At 35.5% G+C, this 22,112-nt stretch overlaps 2 protein-coding genes across 2 annotated transcripts; both read right to left on the minus strand.

Annotated features, from left to right (window-relative positions):
• Positions 1–5,229, minus strand: LOC124363735 (protein PXR1-like). Its single transcript, XM_046818998.1, has 2 exons — positions 4,956–5,229; positions 1–101 (listed from the first exon to the last, which is right to left on the minus strand). The coding sequence occupies exons 1-2, from the start codon at positions 5,227–5,229 to the stop codon at positions 1–3; spliced, it is 375 nt and encodes a 124-aa protein (XP_046674954.1).
• On the minus strand, positions 5,160–21,794 carry LOC124363189 (nucleolar protein 58-like). Its single transcript, XM_046818342.1, has 4 exons — positions 21,592–21,794; positions 12,858–12,929; positions 7,741–7,924; positions 5,160–5,578 (listed from the first exon to the last, which is right to left on the minus strand). Exons 1-4 carry the CDS (start codon positions 21,636–21,638, stop codon positions 5,291–5,293), a joined length of 591 nt encoding a protein of 196 aa, XP_046674298.1. The 5' UTR covers positions 21,639–21,794; the 3' UTR covers positions 5,160–5,290.
• Positions 21,795–22,112: the final 318 nt, after the last annotated feature.

Genomic DNA, 22,112 nt, shown 5'->3' on the forward strand with positions numbered 1-22,112 from the left:
TTACCTTTCAGCCTTGTCCTCCCTCTGCTCTACAGGTGCAGGTGGATGGTCCTCCTCAACCTCAGGTGCCTCATCAACATCTTTCTTCTCGGTAAATTCCTGCATTATATGAATCAATAAAAACAATTCAATATCATTACAATTATTATATTTCACATTTTATGCAACTGTATCAAATCTAAATATAATTTACTTACTTAAAAACTACAATTTCATATTGTGATAATGGTGATGAAACTCTTTTTAAAATATTTAAAATAATTAAACATTTGAACATAATTAAAAAACTATATTTATAGTACAAAAATACTTGTGATGATGAATAAATAAGTTAGACAAGATCATTAAGGTTATGGACATATTTGTTGACTTTGAAGCTTTGGCAGAAACACAAAAAAGTTTGTGTACCAATGATTTGAATGGGACAGTTCCCAAGTTTTATTTTTCCATGCTATAAGTACGTTCAGTACTAAACAGTTATTTAAAATGAGTTTTTTAAGAGCTTTGAACATAGGCGAGATTTTTTTAAAATTTCATTTGACAAACTGTTGATGAGATGTCATTAACAACAATCCTTGCCTGTGAAGACAGGGGTTAATGAGCTACCGGCCAGGGGTTACTGAGGGAAATAACGGTAAGAATACTGGACTCCAGGGTTTTTCTGAAACCCTCCTTACACTGGAACAAATGGACGCAATTCAGAATGCTATTCTGGAAGGGATTGTGGAAGAAGAAGAGGAGCCAAACTCCCCAAAATTCCAGTGATCAACAAGACAAAAGAGATCTTGATCATCACTTGTACACACAGGAAACTCTCAGGCCTTGGGAGTGGGCAAGTTTTGAGGATTGTGTTAGAGGGAGAGATTCTTCACGCAAGAAATGCAACTGCCTACCTACTTTTCCAAACAACACAAACGACTCCAATTCTTAAGTATTTAAAAGCACAGTAAAGACTTTTTGGTGGGACCGAGTGAAACTGTAGGAGTGACAAGAGTAGGTTTGTGTTCTTTTCTTAGCTACAGACTGTGCCTTTGTGAACTAAACTGCTGAAAAACAGGGGGTCCCTGAAACAGCTACAAGTTTGGAAAAAACGGTAGAAAATAAAGCCTTATGAAAAAGTCATAGAAGCAATGAGCTTAAGAAAAATGTGCCTTGGTGGACAAAGAGGTTATGGGTAAAAAGAACAGGGTGAATGATACCTATATAAAAAGCCCTTAACAAAAGAAAGAAATTGGAGAGAAACTTCTGTAAAAATATAAACTGTTTACCAGAAGCTACCAGCCTCTATAACACTGTCCCCAAAATTAGTACTCTAACCATTTGGGGTTATTGATAAGGCAAACAGTAGTCTAAGTAAGAATAGGCAGGAGACTTTAGAGTTGCTGCTGGAGACGCACATTCTGGGGCGGACTCTCGCCTCGAGATAAGAATTTGTATTCTCCTCTGGCAGGGGAGGGGGTCCAGTCGGGAAGTTGCCAGGTCCAGATAGCAAACAAGAAAAATCTTTTCAGCAGAAAGGGTTAAATGTGTTGTCACTTCTTATAAAGCCCATTAAATCATCGGAGTTGAACGGAATCTTTCCGGCCCTATTATGAGACAAGGGTTAGATATTCTCTTAAGTCATAAGGCTGATCAGCCTAGCCTCTTTCATAGTGAAAACAATGAAATACATAATAAATAGACACATAAGAGATGAAAAGTTTGTTGGTTAGCCCACTCAGTCTATTTCTACATGCACATGTTGAAGTTAAGTCAACCACTACCACTATCCATAGTTTAGTGGAGGAATTGAAAGACGTCTTCAAGGAAAAAGAAAGCCCTAGTTAGTCTCTTTATGGACATTGAACTAGCTTTTCGACAGAGTTGTACAAGAATCCACATAGGAAGCATTGAAAAGGATTGGAGTTCCCTCAGATACCATCAAGTAGATTGTAGCCCTCTTAAAAAAGTTGCCAAGTAAGAGCAAAGCTCAGAGAGAAATCGGCCACAGTTATGATCCGAAAAGAGTTCCCCTCCAGGGAGGAATACTATGGTGAGGGGAAGGAATACAGGTATTTCGAAATACCTCACTCAAGAAGCCCTTAACTTTATAAGCAACTGGTGTCATGGGGAGGGTCTGAGGATTAACACATCAAAAACATGTATAATAACCTTCAACAGAACAAGTAACTTTACACTAGCTCAAGTTGTTCTGGAAGGTAATAGAATAATGAATTTCAATGTGGTCAAGTACCGAGGAGTATATATTGAAAAAATTATTTTATCTAAAGCAACGATAAGGTGCTTTGTATAGGATTCTTTGGATATAAATGGAGATTGAAACCTAGGATGATATATTGAATCTATGAAGCCGAAATAAAAGCAATGTAGCATATGCAGTTCTTGTGTAGTGGCCAAAGCTAGAAATAAAATACAGCAGCCAAGAGGCTAGTCTTTAGACGCTAGCATGTGTAAGAGAAGCATTACCAGAGGAATGAGCTCCTGTCCAACTCTGGCACTGCTGAAAGTGATACTGGGATACACTCCTCTGGGGCAGAGATGACAAAGCCAGCTGCATTAAGTGCTATGAAGCTGTTGAGTAGAAAGGTGAGATAAAGCCTATTTTCTTCAGAAGGATACATAGCAATAATAACAGAATGTTCTAAGGCTTATAACTTATGTGTATGGAGTGCATGGTAAAGAAATACTCTTTTTAATACCACTAGTAATTACTACAAATGTTCAAATATTAATTTTATTTTTGTAACGTCTTTCAGAATCAAACATTCCATCGTCAGGCAAATACTCCTTTGATTAAACCATATTTTGTCTCCATAGAAAGTAGAGATAAAAGTAATACAAAGGAGGCCTATCTTACTAAAGGTGCTCTGAAGATTTACACTGATCGCTCATGCCTAGACTTCAGGGCAGGATTTGGAGTACTTGGGCCAGGAGCCACATTGGTAATGCTCTCAAGGATATATGCCACAGTCTTCCAAGCAGAAAGCAATCCACCAGAAGGATCACACAAAGATCTAAATGCTGAACATCTAATACTTTCAGACAGTCAGGCAGGCAGGGTTAACACCTACTTCTTTGACTCAAAGACTTTTTGGTAAAGTGTTTACTTGTCTTAATGTTTAAACAGTGAAGTACAAAAAATGTTATTTTTTTCTAAATAAACTACCAAAATATTCTAAAATACTTTTTGGATGTCAATTAATTGTATCTTTACAATGAGACGTCACATAGTTCTACAGTTAAAAATAATACTCAAAATTGCACAAGTTTTAACATTGTTCATATGGGGTTAAGATCAAACAAAATCTGACTCTTAATTGATAATTTAAAAATGACTTTGAGGTAAGTTAAATATTAAGATCAGCGACTTACCGCTCCGATCGCCGTAATTTTTTGCATACTAACACAAGTTAACGTAATTTCACCGAAAAAAATAGTCCCGATTGTCGCTAACATATAAAAACCGTTTTTTTCGGCAGTACAATGTTGGCAATACAAAACACATAAATAACAAGATTTTCGACTACCAAACTAAAAATAATGGCCGACCATGGTCGTTTTGATGAGTTGACAGTAGTCACGTGACAAACAGGAAAGTTTCCGATTGGCCGGGCAGATCACGTGACCTATAGGACGGCTTCAATTGACCGCCAGACGTCAAAAAACAAACCCACATGGACAATGAATAATTAGTGAAGTTGTTAACATGGCGTGCGATGGTTCTTGTCACACGCTATACTTCGAAGCATGTTTGTTTGATGAAAAGCGTGTTATTAACCCTCTCCCGCTCGCAAGGCATGAATCGGCACAGCCACAACATAGCCACTGCAGCCTAAACGGCACAGATCGGCACGCACTGCTTTATCTACTAGAGCCGATAAGTGCTGCTCTCGAGTAGCAATAGTTTGTACTACTACGGGTTGTTTGCTATCAGGAGGACCATTTACTTTACTTTTACAGTAGATTTATTCCATTATTTTGCTATTTATATTAGTTGTGCGGAAACAATGGCGGGTTGTAGTCGTGCACTTTGTGACAGTAAAAATCGATCTCGTTATTAGTAGTGATTGCGACGATTCAAGTGAGTGTAGTAATGTACCAGAGCTTTGTGAAGTGGTTGCTGGCATTGAGGATGTAGTTCGGAGTGATCACAGTGGCAGTGGCAGTGACGGCGAGCAAGACAATGACCTTCACCAAGTAACTGCGCAACAAACAACCCGGCGCCCAGCTGTCCGTGTGCCCCCTCCCTGGTCTCGTACAATTAACTTCATTGAATCAATATATAGTGAAATAATTAATATATATAATTATAGTTAATTACAATGACAGAACGTATGTAAGTTGAGACGCAGCGTATTTTGACCGAGCGCGACCGGCAGAGCGAATTAATTCAGGTTAGAAGCACCGTGAGCGCCTGGAAACAATGCGAGTGGGAGAGGGTTAATGTGTTTTGTGCTTCCAACGAAGACAAGCTACAAATTAATTAGTTGTTATCGAGTTGAGACGAGTGCCTCTGGCCATCAGCGTGGGCTTGCCGAAGTGGTGCTGCCAAAGCCCGCGCTGATGTCAAGGAAAGAAAAACATCCTTTGAGATAGTACCTATCAGTAAAATATCAAATTCTATAGGGGCTGATCAGAAATATAAAAAAATACCATTAAGGTAAGTAAAAATTTTTTTAAATTTTAATTGTTTTTATTAAAATTTTGTTTAATTTTAATTTTTTTCAATTTGGGGGGAGGGGGTAAACGGCCCCGGCGACAATTGGAACTATTTTTTGCGGTGAAATTACGTTAACCTGTGTTAGTGTGCAAAAAATTACGGTGATCGGAGCGGTAGTGTCGCTGATCTTACGATTTACCGACTTTGATTACAATTACTTAACAAGGGTATTACTGCAGGCAATATAACAATATGTTTCTTAAGAAGCTCAAATATTAGACCAGTCACATACCTTTTTTCTTAGCTTCTGATTTCTTTTGTTTCTCCCTTTCTTTCTTCTCTTTTTTCTTCTGAGCAGCAGTCTTAACAGTGCCGCCTTCAAAATTATCACCATCACCCTCATCTTTTGTTTCTTCAATCTTTTCCTCGTCAACATCCTTCTCCGTCTTCTTCTTTTTCTTCTTCTTCTTTTTATCTTCTACTTCTTCATTCACTGGAGCTTCTTTTTCAACGCTTTCTTCTTTTGGCACAACACCTCCTGAGTATTCAATCTGTAACTCCGCCAACATTTTTTCGATATCTTCATCATCCTCCTCATCTTTCTTCTTCTTTTTGCCTTTCTTACCACTCTTATCCTTCTCCTTTTTTACTCACTTTAGTCCTTTCTACTACTACTTCACTTTCCGAATCTTCTTTAACATCTATTTCTGGCTTGTCCTCCTCTTCATCAGACACTGCTAACAATGCAAAACCCGGTTTTTTAGCACCTTTGTTAGTCCGCACTTCAGATACAATTTCACTATCACTATCAGAGTCATTCTTGTTCTTCTTCTTTTTCTTCTTTTCAGTATCCTTTTTAGAGACTTTTTTTCCTTCCTCAGCACCGTCTTCATCTTCAGACTCAACAGATCCTTTTTTCTGAAACACATATAACTGGTTTTTTACTGAGGTATTTGTGATATGTTATCATAATACAAAATATAACAAACAAATACACATTATATTTTCTTATATACATCTGTTCATTAATTGTTTTTATAGTACTGATATTATAAACAGTAGATCAAATATAAAAGTAAATAAAAAAGTACAATCTAAAAACTCAATCTAGTAAATTGTAGACATATATATATATATATATCTAAAATTTTACTTTATCTGATTGAAACTAATTAATCAAACAATCTTCAAAACTTCAACTATATTTGAACAGCTTAAATTTGAAACACGTTTTGTGATAGATACTATAACTCAAGAAAAATTGAAATGACAAGTCTTAATTGAAGATAAAAATGTACCTTTTCCATGGAAGAGAGAAATTCTACAAGAAGTACATAGTGCTATGATAAAAAAACAGCCTTTTATATAAAACATTATGAGTATTTTGTTCTTTACCCTGCTGTATATCCCCATACACTCATTTTGAGCTTTAGTATGATTTGAACAAAAAAATTATTAAAAAGTATCATTTTTTGCATCCATTCCTTATCAAGAAAAATGAACAAACAAATAAAAAAATCTGCAACTGAATAAAATCTCTCTGAAACGCAACTGTCTCTATAATATATAAATTACTTAAAATATTTACAAACACTACATTTTTCAGTTAGAGGGAACAGAAAAATGAAAAATAATTTGACTTTTTTTCTCATTATAAATTTAAAAACTACAAAAACATAGATATAGCAGAGATTTAAAAATATAAGCAATAAATAGAATTGTTTTTATATTTTATTTCAAGACTTTTTTTTGTTGGGGCCTGTGATATTTCTAGCCACTTATTTTGCAGGGATACACTAGTATAGATTGAAGTTTGACTTTTCTTGGAAAGAATGATTACATTCAAGCTCTGTGCTATTTCGGCATAATATAGTACTCGAAATTCAAATTTTGTTGGTCTATTGTATTCATTTAGCCCCATAATTAAGGAATATAATCACTTTTATAAATAAATTGTATTTTTATAATAAACGGTATCCTGGTAACACTGTGGCGTCATCGGTACTAATGGTGATGACATCCAAAATACTTATCAAATATCTATACCAGATAATAATAGTGAGAGAATAATGGGAATCTCAATCTGGTAATCAGAACAGCTGACTAAAAATCAGCTGTCACTCAAGTGGTAAAGGTTAAAAAATAATCAATACCTTGAAGACTGATTTATGAAAACCAAGTTCGATTTGGTATTCTTAGAAATCTAAATAAACATTTGATATAGTGATAATTATGATTTATTATTAAATAGTAAACAATTCAGCAGCTTAAAATACGCCTGTACTTGATTGACGCTAGTGTGGCTGGCGTTGTCAGTACTAGTGGTGTAACATGTGCATAACGTCACCGGGGATTAACACGTTACATGAGAATGTATACATTTTTAATACATATAGTGTTTTTAACTGTACAAAAAAGTTATCCTTCTCACACAAACTGACTTTAACAGATATAAGAACAATCTAAGCTACAATGAACTTTAGCTGATCATTAAACCCTATCCAACGCGGCTTACGCCTGTAGACGCGGAACTGCCGATGCTTTAAACGCGGATTACGTCTACAAACGCAAAAGCTTTACTTTTGAAATGGCGAAGAATTAGTAGTAAAGCTATCGTAAGAGAGCAGATCGATGTTCCTTTCGACAGTCAGGACTAGACAAAACGCTTTGTCACCGTTGGTGGACATTGTAACGGTATCTACTCGGATTGAAAGAATTCGCCGCCATTTTTTGTATGGCCCGTGACGCGGAATACGCCTACAGACGCGTTCGTTTCATTCAGCTGTTTAACTACGTGTGTGTTGGTCGTTAATAAAATTCTCAAAAAAATTTAATATGACATGTTTATTATTTTTCTTTATAAAGGTAATACCAAGGAATATGAAACAAAAATTAGCATTGGGAAATTTTAAAAAAAATATTTTTTTATGTCTTAGCGTTTGACAGTAATTTAAATTAGCGCTTTAAGGGTTAATATTTTAGATACCAAATAGTACTGTGACTTGTAATATTAAAACCAGCAGTATGGTTAGCCTATGTTAGCAAATTCGTTAACATAATAAACCTTCCAGGTCTTATACCTTCAACTTTTCCTTTTTTCCCTTTGTTGAAATTTCCTGGAGTTTTGTTGAAACCTCATTCACGTCCTCATTATAATCATCATCATCACCTTTCTTCTTTTTCTCTTTCTTTACTTTCTTCTTTTTGCTCTGCACGTCGTCCTCATCTTCAATCAGATTGTTCTCCACGTCTTCAGTTTTACCTCTGAAAATTAGTTTGAAAAGGTTAATATTATTGGATTGAACATTTTAAAATACTGGAGCAATTATAATATTGTCATAAGACATTGAGATGATAACAGTAAAATTCAACTGAAACAATAGTAATGATTTGCATGTTCTGATAAGAGTTTTATATCCACAATCAATTGTTTGCTCATTGCATGATGTTAAAGCATGGTTGTCACTGTTCAAGATTATTTACATCACAGGAAGTGATATGGAATATCCTTCCGACACCATAAAATAAAATACAAAAATATCTGAGTTTGTTAGTGTCTGAGCATTAGTGAAGCCTACCATTCGTGGGGCTAGAAAAATTTCATTTTTGTCTGTCTGTCTTTTCACACGATATCTTGAAAAACATACTGACCTACAGATTTGAAAATTTCCATGAAGGTTCATTTATATACTTTATTAGCAACACTGAGTTTGATGATGGTGCTTGTCACTCCATAGGATTTGGCTGAGTGTTAGCAAATATTTATGGATTGGTCTTATACGTAACCTAGATGGCGACAAGAAAATTGCAGAATAAATAATTTTGTAAACAAACTGAGTACAAACATATGTGAATTTAACATCTGACACCTTAACAAATGTAGATCATTCATAAAGTGAAAGTCAATGTTAAAAGTTGGTAACAAGATCTCATTTTACCGCACTATTTCGTTGTAGTACTTTTACACTAATTTGAAAACTAACTCAATGAACAAAAATGTGAATGTATTACATGGCAAGATATCTCAATACAGATCATGAGCAGACTTAAAACTTTGCAAGAAACTTCATTTCTACGTAGAAAAAAATGAGTCTGTGATGGTTCACGTCCGATCATGGAATTTGGCTGGGCGTCATTGAAGCTTATCACTTATTTTACTGACACAATTTCTTTTCTTGTAGGCTAAGAGAATGTAGAAATTTCTTTTCTGTATGATGTCTGTCTGTCTATATGATCGAGAATAAAATGAGCTATAGCCTTGAAATTTGCATGCAACCTTAGCGAAGCCTGTTACGAGATACAAGATGTGGCTACTCCAACCTTGTATACAATAAAATGACATCCACATTGGAGAGTTACCAAGATTGTTTTCATGATACCAGTACATACTTTTTTACATAATGAAAAGTACAATTACAGTTTTAAATAAAAAGACTTACAATGAACCCATTATAACTTCCGAAGGAAAGGATCAAATCAAATGAATACACATAATTATACACACATAACCACAACTAATTGAACTATGACAGCTATGAAATGGATATATCATCTGATTGGCATGAATACAAGGATTGGCACATTCACTACACCATGAACAGATTACGCTACCAAAACAGATGAGTCATGTTTACAGATGACTCATAGTACAATTGTAATCGAGAACCCTACCAGATTTCATGTAACATACTCTATTTCGCAGAACGTAAATTATTAACAATTGTCTAACGATTTAATTGGACACTTAAGTGGCAATAAGTACCACATGACTTATCTTGCTTACACAGTTATTGTTTTAGACATGATCAGATGTATTTCTTGTTCATGTTCATTTCAGCTGCTGTCATTGTCTCCTACGTTAATCATCGGCCTCCAATCTAAAGAGCAAATCTTTATTTCGTCATGTTTTGCAGCTTTACCTAATAAGTAATTCAATATTCAACTAAATTAATATAAATAATATGCGGAATGAGTCATGGGTGACCTAGAGCGTTTTATCGCTAACCTACACTAAACTATCAGATGACAAAATAAGCCATTGCCATAAGTCACCCGTGAACTGTAACGTACTGATGCTTTTTTATAAGTCACCAGTGACTCACATTGCCAATATGATAAAGCTTGCCAATTTAACCATGTAGTGGACATTTTAAATTGTAGCGGCAACCGTGACACAAAAATCTACTGATTGCTACTGACATATTTATGGCTTCCTTAGACTCACATCAGGCAACGATGTTTACTCAAATTGGCTAAGATTAAATATTATCTTTACAACATTCATCACAGAATTTAAAAAGTTAATTATTTAGATAATACAATTTAGGCAGCCAGTATTGTGAACTCGTATTCTAGATTCCTCTCACACACTTCTCAAATTATACCTCAGTCAATTTCCAGTATAACAATAAATATAATCTAAGGATTTTAAATATAATCCTATAACAGATTAAAGTTGCTGGTTAAATTATAGTAATATTTAGAACTATTCCGAAAAGATATCTGTGAAAGGTAGAACACAACATTTTATCAGTGTTTATGTAATAAAAAATTAGTTTTGGAGATTTAACAACAGTTGTCAGCAGTCCCAAGGGGTATAACGCTATCCTCCAACTAAGAGACCGGTATTTTGGTGACTTTTGTAGAGGAGATTTTGAAATAAAGAATTCTTTTACTTACTACAGTTGACCTTCACTAAACAACCCTCAAACAGCACAACTTTCTTGATAACACTTGCATTTTTCTAATTCCCTTGAAATCGCCATAACAATTTATGTTTAAAGCATGACTTTTATTTGTTTTAAACATCAATAGCACAGAGTATTTTTCTCCCACATTCAGGTCAAAACTCTAACCTCTACTGGAGTATTTTCGCGAAATCAAATCTTTTCCATATGAGTTTAACCTCAGTAGTATGTATTTTCAAATATTAAAACCTTTTCAGTACGAGCCCACCTTTTCCAGTGCACATTTATTAAGGTCATTGACACATGTTTTGTAGAGCAATGTATGGAACTAATCTCCAGAACTAAGTCTGTAGCACTAATTAGTCGCAGTTAAAGTGTTGAGAAATGAATTAATAAGCTTGATAGTGCATTAGATCACAACTATCTAAGCAATAAAATCATTTTGTAAGAGACTAAAATATTAAGGAATTTTTTTACTAATATGCTGTGTAGTTCTACAAAGTTGTGAAATAATTGAAAATTAGCTCATGGTACTTTTTACAGTAACATTAGACATCGTAGTTGGTTGATGTCGTGTTTGACCAAAAAACTGAATAAGATTTGAGGAATGAACTGGTGCATTGTCGTGGTGCAGGATCCAGTCATGGCTTGTCCATAGTTCAGGTCGTTTCCTTCGCACTGCATCTCGTAGCCGCCTTAGGACCTCAAGATAATACTCCTTATTCACTGTCTGGCCTCTTGGAGCATATTCGTGATGAACAACACCGTCCTGGTCAAAAAAAACTGTCAGCATTGTCTTAACATTGCTTCGACTTTGTCTTGCTTTTTTTCGGACGTTGCTCTTTGCGAGTTTTCCACTGTGAAGATTGAGCCTTTGTTTCAGGGTCGTAGCCATAAACCCATGACTCATCACCAGTAATAACTTTTTTAAATAGCTCTGGGTCACTTTTTATGAAATCCCGATTGTTCTGTGCGATTTCACGTCGACAGTTCTTTTGGTCTTCTTTCAGCAGCCGAGGAACAAATTTTTCCGAAACACGGTTGATTTTTAAATCTTCATGTAAAATATTACAAACTGACGAGTTTGGTATTCCTAAATCTTCTTCCAGCTCTCAGACAGTCAATCGACGGTTTTCATTAATTGCTGCACAAACACTTTTACAATTTCAGCGTTTCTGGCCGTTGAAGGCCTGCCAGATCGGTCATCACTCTCCACTGATATGCGGCCATTTTTAAACCGCCTAAACCACTCTTTTATTTGTGTATCACCCATACACACGTCACCATAAACTTTCCGTATCATAGTAATCGTCTCTGATGCTGAATGGCCAAGTTTTTGGCAAAATTTAATGCGCTGCTCAACACGTTCAGTCATATTGAAATGCAACACACACACACGGCAGTACTGTACGGAACAAAGTGCTGTGACTCAATGAGTGACCGGATCGTATTCAATGCCTAATATGGGAAGGAGTAGGCTCGCCCCTCCCATCCAATAACCGGTTCGTACCGGTCGGTTAAGCCGCGGCTGCCTACTGGTTGGCGGTCGGATACTTTTTGGACAGACCTTGTATGTAGCCTGAGTATTTATAAGATATAACAGATTTCCCTATTAAGGACTCGACAATGATTCACTGAAGATACTTGGTTGTCACCAGGATGTAATAGAAGGCAGGATGACTTTTGTAGCCTGAGTGTTTATAAAACATAACAGATTCCCTTATTAAGGACTCAAAAGTGATTCACTGAAGATACTCAGTTGTTGCCAGGATATAATAGAAGATAGGCTACTGACTTATGTAGCCCAAGTGTTTATAAGACATAACAGATTCTCCTATTACGGACTCGACAGTGATTCACTGAAGACACTCAGTTGTCGCCAGGATATAATAGAAGATAGGCTACTGACTTATGTAGCCTAAGTGTTTATAAGACATAACAGATTCTCCTATTACGGACTCGACAGTGATTCACTGAAGACACTCAGTTGTCGCCAGGATATAATAGAAGATAGGCTACTGACTTATGTAGCCTAAGTGTTTATAAGACATAACAGATTCCCCTATTACGGACTTGACAAGGCCTTCTTAAAATCGTGTCATTGTGTGTCAGTCTGTCCGATAACTCTTAATAGAAAGATCCAAGAGACTTGAGACTTGTGCAATAAAAAGTTCTAACATTTTTATATGGGTCTTAGTGGTAACTCACTATTCTTGATGATAATAAGAAAATCACAGAAGATCTTATAACATTTTATCACGTGACATAGTAACATACTTGTTGAAGTTACTTTACTGCATTGATTAGTTAGACTTTTGTTACATTCTGTTTTATCCATCGATACTCCAATGTATTGGTTTTTAAAAGTTGTTGTTCTTGGGGGGCATTCAAAGAATACTTCTCAACTCTCTTGAATTTAAGACCATGAATACTGTACATTAGGTTTCTTCAGAGTTTAATTTATAAACAGTGCTAATAAAATAGGAACAATTCACAAGCTAAAAACTTACTTTGTTTTCCCTTTCGTTTCCTTTGTTTTGTTGGCACTGACATCTTCAGGAACTTCAATATCATCTCCATCACTGAAAAATACACATAATTAATAAACTCAATCATAATTATTACTACTTTATTTTTGAGGGAATTTAATAATGAAATGAAATTAACTAAAATGAAAAATGTCTTTATTAGAGGCGAAGTTAGGCCTAAAAGTCCTCTCTACCACTTAACCTCAATAAATGCTGTCTATAATATTTTATTGAAATGATTTCACCATGTTTTCTCCAAATGTTGTAACTCTTCAATTTCATATATCTGATCTAAATTTTGTGATCCATTCTTTGGCCAATAATTCTCTGAAATAACTTAACTTGCCAATATTGAACACCTTCTGGAAGAAGATAAATACAGGGTCATCGAAAAATAATGCCTAGATTTTAAATAACTGTCATAAAAAAAAACTATTAAAGGTAATTTAAAGGTTGTAGTCTTAAAATGTGCGGAAAGAAATAAATTTTTTTTCTCATACCTTAGTATGTTTCAATGTGAGCACCGTTCGTTGCCCTGCAGATATCAGGTCTGTAGTCAACTTCCTGCCACGTGCGTCCAATCATATCTGGCGTAACAGTTAAGATTGCGGAAGAAATTCACTCCCGAAGATGGTCCAAATCCCGAATCTTTTCTGCGTAAACTATATTTTTTATGTACCCCCAGAAAAATAAATCCAAAGGGGTAAGATCAGGACTTCTAGGAGGCCATGAAATGGGGGCTGCTCTACCAATCCAACCGTTTGGGAAGCGTGCGTTTAGTGCAGCGCGTACCTCGCGATGGTAGTGAGGTGGAGCCCCATCTTGCATAAAAATGATTCAGTGTCCAGTCTGTTGTTCAATATCGTCTAATTGGGAACACAAACAGTTCAAGCATGTCCAGGTAAACTAGGCCTGTAATGGTTTTTTCTACAAAAAAGAAAGGTCCAATAACTTTGTCATGAAATAACGCGCACCACACATTGAGTTTGGGAGAATCACGCACATACTTGTGGATTTCGTTTGGCTGTTGCGATCCCCATACATGGCAATTGTGACGATTTACACATCCATTTATGTGAAACGTAGCTTCATCACTAAACAACACTCTCTGTAGAAAATTTGGATTATCATCAATTTCATTTAACATAAAACTTGCAAATTCAGTTCGTTTAGGGCGGTTGGTAGGTTTTATTTGCTGTTTTATCTGAATTTTATACGCATGAAGTCTTAGCCGTTTGTGCAGTACATTTTGTATTGTTGTTTTTGGAATGTTTAGTTGAAGACTTCGTCGAGCAATGGATTTTTTTGGGCTCCTAACACAAGATTGCCGGATACGCTTAACATTCTCTTCTGATGTTCTTGGTCAGCCTGGTCTAGATTTTTTGCCGACGGTCCCTGTTTCCCTAAACTGGTTAAAACCATCGAACGATAGCTTTGTTATCAGGTGCTGTTTGACCCGGATATGTTCTCTGAAAGAGCCGCTGTAAACTGACAATTCACTTTGACTCCGCGTACCAAATAACGCACTGTGCTTTTTGTTGCATGGTCAACATCGTACTGAGCGGCGGCGGCGCGTCTGTGGCCGGCTGACCTTGACGATTGCGCAGCTTGTCTGCGCATCACAAAGACAGGGAAACACAATCAGACGAACTAAAAACAAAACTTGCGTTCACCAGTTATCGTCCAGTGAAAGAATTACTCATTTAACATGAAAGGTTTTGATGTTATAATTTTATTAAATCTAGGTATTATTTTTCGATGACACTGTATAGTAGAGACAATGCATACACTACACAATATCACTTCAGGTATATGATTAACAGCCTGTTTAATGACTGAACGTCTTCATTTTCCTAGTTAATTATACATTTATTAGCTTTAAACAAAGTTATAGGAACATGAAATAGACGTGGAGGTCAACCAAATGAGTGCTTGTAACACTAAAATACCAACAGACGCAGAAAACATGTTGACCTATAATCGCAGAGAAACTTCCAACAACTGAAATCTTAGAAATATCAAACAGTTTCTGTTTAAGACAACTGGAAAATGCACCCACAGTGAGCTGTTATAGTTTCTGCCTTAAGTACATGTCCGAATAAAAGATCTTGGACAGGTCACAATACCCAAAGAGAAGTAGCAGATGACGAAGAAGCCATGGCCTTTAAAAGAAATTTCCATGGCTAAAATACAACAATAGTTACTTAAATCAATATTAATTTATTTGCAAGGTATTACATAAAAAGTATTAAACTAATAGTGTATGACAAGAACAAAAGAAATGTTTTTTACAAACGTTTTAAACATATGGAAACACTTTTTGGGGCTACTCCCAGACAGCAAATACTCTTTACTTTGCAAAAGGAGCAATTAGAATGATCTGTAATATGTTTGCATAATCATGACTATTGTAAACCTCGTTACTTTAGAATTTTTTAAATAATATATGGTTTATAAATGTAATTTTATATGTTAAGACAATTTATCTTGTCTTAGAACCCAAAGTGATGTTCATAACTATTCCACTAGTAATATAAATAATATTCTCGTATCTAAACATAAACCCTTACCAACCCCTGAGCAAGTTTTAAGTACCAAGGTATCAAGTTTTAGGGTAGAGTACGATAAGTGGAACCGGTTATTTATATTGGTATTGACAAACGATATTAGGTACTTAATTATAACTATCAATATAACCAACCGATACTGCTTTTGAATTACAAAAACTTGTATAAATACTTTGGAACTTATGCACTATACGGACCCCACCAATTTTTTTTACAAAACGGGTAGAGTAAGGTTATGTTATGTTATGTTAAATTACTATCATAACCTGACCTAACCTAGGTCAGGAGACTAGGGAGTGGACATGCAGAGCAGGCGCGTGAGCCACTGTCCTGTCACTGTCTGACAGACGCTTGACAAGCCGCCGGCACGCAGCAACAGTAGTTATTCCATAGCCGTTGCTATGCTGATTTGGGAGCTGCCGTCTACAGAAGAAGAAGCCGTGGGTTTTTTCTAATTGCGAAGTCTGCTGCCCGTGATGAAATTATGCGAAGGAGGACATGCTATAAGGTTGTATTTCGGCGAACAATACTCTTTTTGGAAATGCAATGTCAGACTGTGCGAAAAGAAAGTGGGGTTTCATGTCGGTATGTGGTTTGGACACAGTAGGTTACCTTTCGTAACAAATTTGCGTTTTATGTCTTGTTGGAGCGAGGAACTAAATTCAGATAAGTGGTGTGGCTGACAGTTGGGAATGTCTATTCACACAGTAGTGGACTGGAACAATTACATGAGAGATGTATGTGTTGAACCTGTTGTACTCTGCAGGGAAACTAATACTAGATTTTTGGTTAAGGTACTGAACCGTTGTGCAGCTACATTTATGGCTTCTATTCTGGAGCATATTGAACCAGGTAGTACGATTATGTCTGACTGCTGGAAAGGATACAAAAACTGGTGAGCTGGATTTGAACATTTTTTCGGTCAACCACCAACTTCGTAGATCCCGAAACTGGGGTCAACACGCAGCGTGTAGAAAGAATGTGGGGGTCAGTGCGAAGTGGCGCAATAAGGTCCAAAGGGGAACTGCTCGGCATCATATGGATATCTACTTGGCGGAATACATGTGGCGGTTGGCAGTAGTTGAGACCGGAGGCGATAGGTTTGACACGTTGCTAGCGGACATCGTGGACTTCTGGGATGACGCCAATACACAGTAACCGTCTTTTTCTCTCTGTTAATTGTTGTAAATATATTCATATTCATGCTACACATGTTTTTTCCTCCTAACTATGCCCAATTTGTAAAAAAAATTGGGGAGGTCCGTATAAAGCATAAGTACCAATACTTTAATTTAAAGTATTATTTTAGTATAAAATAGCTCGTTGCGGATCGTGAAATGAAGTTTAAAAAGTGGCATATCAGCTAACCTGCTTGCAGATCATCTCTCTATTTGTACAGAAGTGAAGTACGATTTTCTACAGAGAATGCTTTCAATACTTCTTGAAAGTGGTTAATTATTGCTATCGAGGAGAAAACATAAATAGTTGGCGTATTTCATATTTTCTGTTAACACTTTAACAGTATCAATTTTTCATTCACTAACAGTATCATCCGGTCTCTCAGGCCGGAAATACTTTTATACACTTAAGTTTTAGTTTTGACTTGAATCTCAAGATTTACTTCAATGTAGCATATAATACATGTATCTGTGAATTAGAATTGATCATTAAAATTGCTTTAACATTTTTTAACTTGTACAATTTTTAAAATAATTTGTTTGTATGTATATGGAAATGGAAATTGAAACAACGTTTTCAACAAAAAGTTGACACAACTAATATCCAACATTTGATAGAAAACTGTTTGGGTCCATCCTTGTTCTCCGGCTAGATGAATAAGTTGCACATTTCATGTCCAGTAGGTTAACCCCTGCTTTAGTTTTATTGTAGTAACATACAATTTCAGGTTTGTTTTTTCTGTCCCCGGTTTCAATGCTGTGGTGCATTGATGACACCAAGATTACTGCCTTATTCTTTTTTGGCACAACAGAAAGCAAAGTTGTATTCCCAGCAAATCCATACAGGGTTGATCCAACCTTTCTATCTGGGGACATAGACGTAATCATGCAATTGAACTGGTAACTTATTATGCACTGCCAGAATATCACGCCTTGTGCAGAACGATTTGCAAGTACAAATTCCCATCTTACTAGTTTAATTAACATGTTTGCTATAGTATTATCATTTGTTCTTTATTATTAACGACTTTTCCTATTTTCAGTTCTAATTGCAAGTTTGATCGTTATTCCTTTATTATTTATGAGATTATCAACACTATGTATATTAAAGTTAATTATTTTAATTTCAAATATGATTGTTATTACGAACGTAGATAAGTTGATATGATTGATAGACTCATATATTTGATATATGAATATTAGGTATCGATGATTATACTAATCAATATAAAAACCGGGTCCGCTTATAGTACTCTACCCAAGTTTTATAATGCTCCGCCCATATATTACGGAATTGAATAGCCAAAGTTTCTTAATGCCTAATGGTTTAGGCAAGGTCGTATATTAACAAAATTAATTAAGAGTTACTTGCTTGAAGCTAAATCTTTATTAATGCTTACACCATATGAAAAGTGTTAAATAGTGAGTTAAAGAGTTGGTAGCCAAAGATTAGAATAATACAGCATTTCCAAGATAACTTTATTAATGTTGCCTGAAAAGTGCTTACTTTTTATTGGAATTAGACTAAGGACCTTCTAAGGGTACGCTAAGCGGACCCGGTTTTTTATATTGAAGAATGTAATCATCGATACCAATTAATCGCATCTCAAATCCTAGACTATCAATTGATATAAAAGTATTTATAGTCCTCAATCATATGTTTTAAATTAAAATATGAATTTAATATTTAGTGATCAAACACATTATTATCACCAAAATTAGGGAAACTGAAGATGACCATATTTGCTCCTCTCACAGTTACAGTTGTTTCGGTACTTTGGGATTATACCGACCACACCCAGACATGAATCGTTATTTGACATTTTGCTTCTACTGATTACTAGATTAGCGTAGAACAATATTTCGTCAATATAAAACAGGAATTGTCTTATCACAAACCCCTCCCCACCCTCAGACAGAGGTCAAAGTCGAGCGGTCTAGTAGATAACGTGATTGCAGTCTCGCCGCCCGTTCAGCTGGTACATCGCTTTGTTGTACTTCCGTGTTTTACCTCTACATTTCTCCAAACACAAAAATTCAACAAAAACAAACATTACCAAACTAAAACTAAACTCTTTATTGAAAAACCACTCAAAACTTGTTTTTATTCTTGATCACACTCCGCCAGCCAAAATGCGAGTGCCTCCGGCCATCAGCGCGGGGCAGCACCAAAGGTGATGTCGACGAAAGAAAAACATCCCTCGAGATAGTACCTATCAGTAAAATATCAAATTCTAGAGGGGCTGATCAGAAATATAAATTGAATTGTAATGGAAAGGCAATTATGTACCGTGCAAATGATGTGATGCCGCGCCCTGCCCTAATCGGGATTCTCGAGAAAGATAAGGTAACAGCGACAACAATACCGATCACAATACCTGGGAATGCTTGTAATTTTGTAATTAAACAGTTGTTTTTTCGTTCTATCATGTTTGTTTCTATAAATTTATATTTTTGTGTTCTTCATACTGGTGTGGTCGGTATAATCCCAAAGTACCGTTGTTTCTTTCCCACAATTTCACATAATAGGGTTTTCGGTATGAGTCCTACATGTTGACGCCACGAAAAACACGTCTTATCATCATTCAATGCAATGTCGTGTAGTTTTATAAAATTGACTGCCATTTTTAATAATCAAATGTAACTTATGTGAAATTGAAATATTACCCTAAGTGTATTATTTTAAAGTGTTTAGAGCTGTTGATATAGATTATTTTATTTTATTGTTCAAAATAATTAATCAGTATCGATTGATTATATCGATGGTTATGATTAAGTAATATTGTTTGCCAATTGTATGGTAGCGCTTACATGATCTGACCTTTAATTTATGTACTATCTTGAGGTATGCGTTTCTTTATTTTTGGTGAGGTGGCACTATAAATACCAATCATAAATTCTCTGGAACCACACTGTACTTTTGGTTACTTTGATAACTAAAAATATTAATTAAGTTAGGTTAGTTTGACGCAACTAATCCCACAGTGCTGCTTAAAGGCGAAGAAGAATGTATTAAGGTATGCTAGTCATTCATTGCACTTTCCATTTATAAATTATATGAAGTGGGTCTTGTAAACTAGTTGTTTCTGAAGCTCTAAACTCTAGTGTTATTGCCTGAAAAAGTGCAAACTGATAATTTAAATACTGGTAATGCTTTTTGGTGAATAGACTACGGTATTTATTTATATTAGCGTGACCATGGAAAATGGACTTTTTTTCATGGGTTGGGCATTTATAGCCAAGTATTGGTACTTTGGGATTATACCGACCACACCAGTATGAGGAACACAAAAATATAAATTTATAAAAACAAACATTATAAAACGGAAAAGCAACTCTTTAATTACAAAATTACAATGATTATCAATTCTGGGTTTCCTGTAATGCCCAGAATGCAGCAATATCAGGGATGAGTGAGTGTAGTGGATTTCCGCAACTGCCGACCGCCACATGTATTCAGCTAGGACTGAGTCAAGATGGTGTCGTGCTGTTCGTCGTTGTTTTTTATTACGCCATTTAGCCGAACCCCACATTCGCTCAACCTGTTGAGTATTAGCACCAGTTTCCGGGTCGACAAAATTGTATCGATGGCACCAGCTGAACGGGCGGCGAGACTCTGCAGTCACGTTATCTACTAGACCGCTCGACTTTGACCTTTGTCTGAGGATGGGGAGGGGTTTGCGATAAGACAATTCCTGCTATATATTGACGAAATATTGTTCTACGCTAATCTAGTAATCAGTAGAAGCAAAATGTCAAATAATGATTCATGTCTGGGTGTGGTCGGTATAATCCCTAAGTACCCAAGTATTATTATCACAGGTGCATATGAAACTGGGGGGAAAGTATATTATTGTATTATATTGATGCCTTTCGGACATTATTGCGTTAAGGAGTAGGGGCATCACGTGATCTGGGATTCGACTTTTGCAAGCTCGAGTTAATTTTTGAATTATCGTTGAATCGTCTTTACGAATTGCTTCCACATGAGATACCGAACATCCAACACAAAGTTTGTGCCATTACCACTACTGAACTAGGAGTTTAAGAATAGACGCGGAGGAACAACAGTAATTCAAAATGGCTCCCCTTCTTTATTTGAGAAGGCGCGGAGTAATACCAAACTGTCAAATATGGTTAGTGTTGCAAGAGGTACATTGATTTTATGTGCCGGTAAGATACAAGATGGGTAGTTATTATCGTACCATGAAAGTTTTTTGACAAATTTATACAAGTAACAAACCAAAAGTTAATTATAACATAATTTATTATACGAACATAACATACTTTTTCATTAAATGTGTTTGGTACGATTATTTTATATAAAAGTACGATAATTTCTCGTTGTTGGTATGATAATCGGTTTTTAAAATCTGGCTATAACTTACTGAGTTTGAGCAGACATGGAGTTATAGGAAACTGTCAAAAACTGAGTTTTCAGAGGATTTAAAAAAAATCGTAGCTCCTTTGATTTTCGTTGCCGATGAATTTTTTCTTCATTATTGTTTTTAGGAAAAAAAATGAACATACCTTTCCATGGTCACGTGAATGTAAATTGATACCTAGACTACTAGTTTCAACAGTCCATATTTAGATTTGTTATTTTAACTTAGTGTAGTGATGTATTATGATTGACACTCCTGATGGTAGCTGTTAGTTTTAAGCTAAGCTGTGAATAAGTTCTGCATTACTATTGCATCATTCCTACTTAACCAAAAAAAGTAATGTTTTGTTAAACATTCCTATCAAAGTTTTAAAGTGAACAATACTGCAATTTCTAATCATGAAAATAATAGAGATTTTAAGACATAGCCTAGTCTAATTTCCTATGAAATTTTAGTAATGATCAATCACCCTTATTAGTTAAATAGATACCTAAAGTAACTATTGAAACCCGGTGAATATTAAAATAGTACAATTTTTAGGTTAGAATATGACCCCAATGAGACAGATTGAAGTAAATAAACTTACACTTCTTCCTCATGGTCTAACTTCTTTCCCTTCTTCGCTTTACCCATGATGAAATAAAGGTATTCAAGCAAATACTATTACAATAAACACTAGAAACCATTAACAATTTTAATTAATCACAGATCTCAGAAACTCAACGTGAACTTTGTAGACGAATACGAATGATCAAAACTCTGATTGATGGATAATGGGTGGATAATCTTACCTTCACTGCCTCTATGCTGTGTTGTAGGGCATAGAGAAGATATTCGTGTTTGTATTTTTTTAAGGGCCAACTCGTCCCGTATTGATATTATTTGAAGTATTTAGCATTTCGTTTTATTCAATGATACACAGTAGAGAAATATATATTGGATTGACTATGATTGATAATGGTTTCATAATATAGATATATATATATATATATAAGTAGATATGAATATGCCGATTCTGGCTCACTTTTGGGACAGTCAGAAAATCAATGTAAAATACTGTCCATTGAACCATAAACAAATCTAAGAAATCTAACAGGAAACCACGAA

Source organism: Homalodisca vitripennis, chromosome 5 (assembly GCF_021130785.1).
Source record: "Homalodisca vitripennis isolate AUS2020 chromosome 5, UT_GWSS_2.1, whole genome shotgun sequence".
In the NCBI taxonomy this organism is placed as follows: domain Eukaryota; kingdom Metazoa; phylum Arthropoda; class Insecta; order Hemiptera; family Cicadellidae; genus Homalodisca; species Homalodisca vitripennis.

Excerpts from the sequence above, each read along its gene's own strand:
- LOC124363735 (XM_046818998.1), bottom strand. The coding sequence starts at position 5,229 with ATGTTGGCGGAGTTACAGATTGAATACTCAGGAGGTGTTGTGCCAAAA. Across the intron at positions 102-4,955 it reads GAAATCAGAAGCTAAGAAAA|AGGAATTTACCGAGAAGAAA; the intron begins AAGGTATGTGAC and ends TTCATATAATGC.
- LOC124363189 (XM_046818342.1), bottom strand. The coding sequence starts at position 21,638 with ATGGGTAAAGCGAAGAAGGGAAAGAAGTTAGACCATGAGGAAGAAGT. Across the intron at positions 12,930-21,591 it reads TTAGACCATGAGGAAGAAGT|TGATGGAGATGATATTGAAG; the intron begins GTAAGTTTATTT and ends TGTATTTTTCAG. Across the intron at positions 5,579-7,740 it reads GAAAAAAGGAAAAGTTGAAG|AAAAAAGGATCTGTTGAGTC; the intron begins GTATAAGACCTG and ends TATGTGTTTCAG.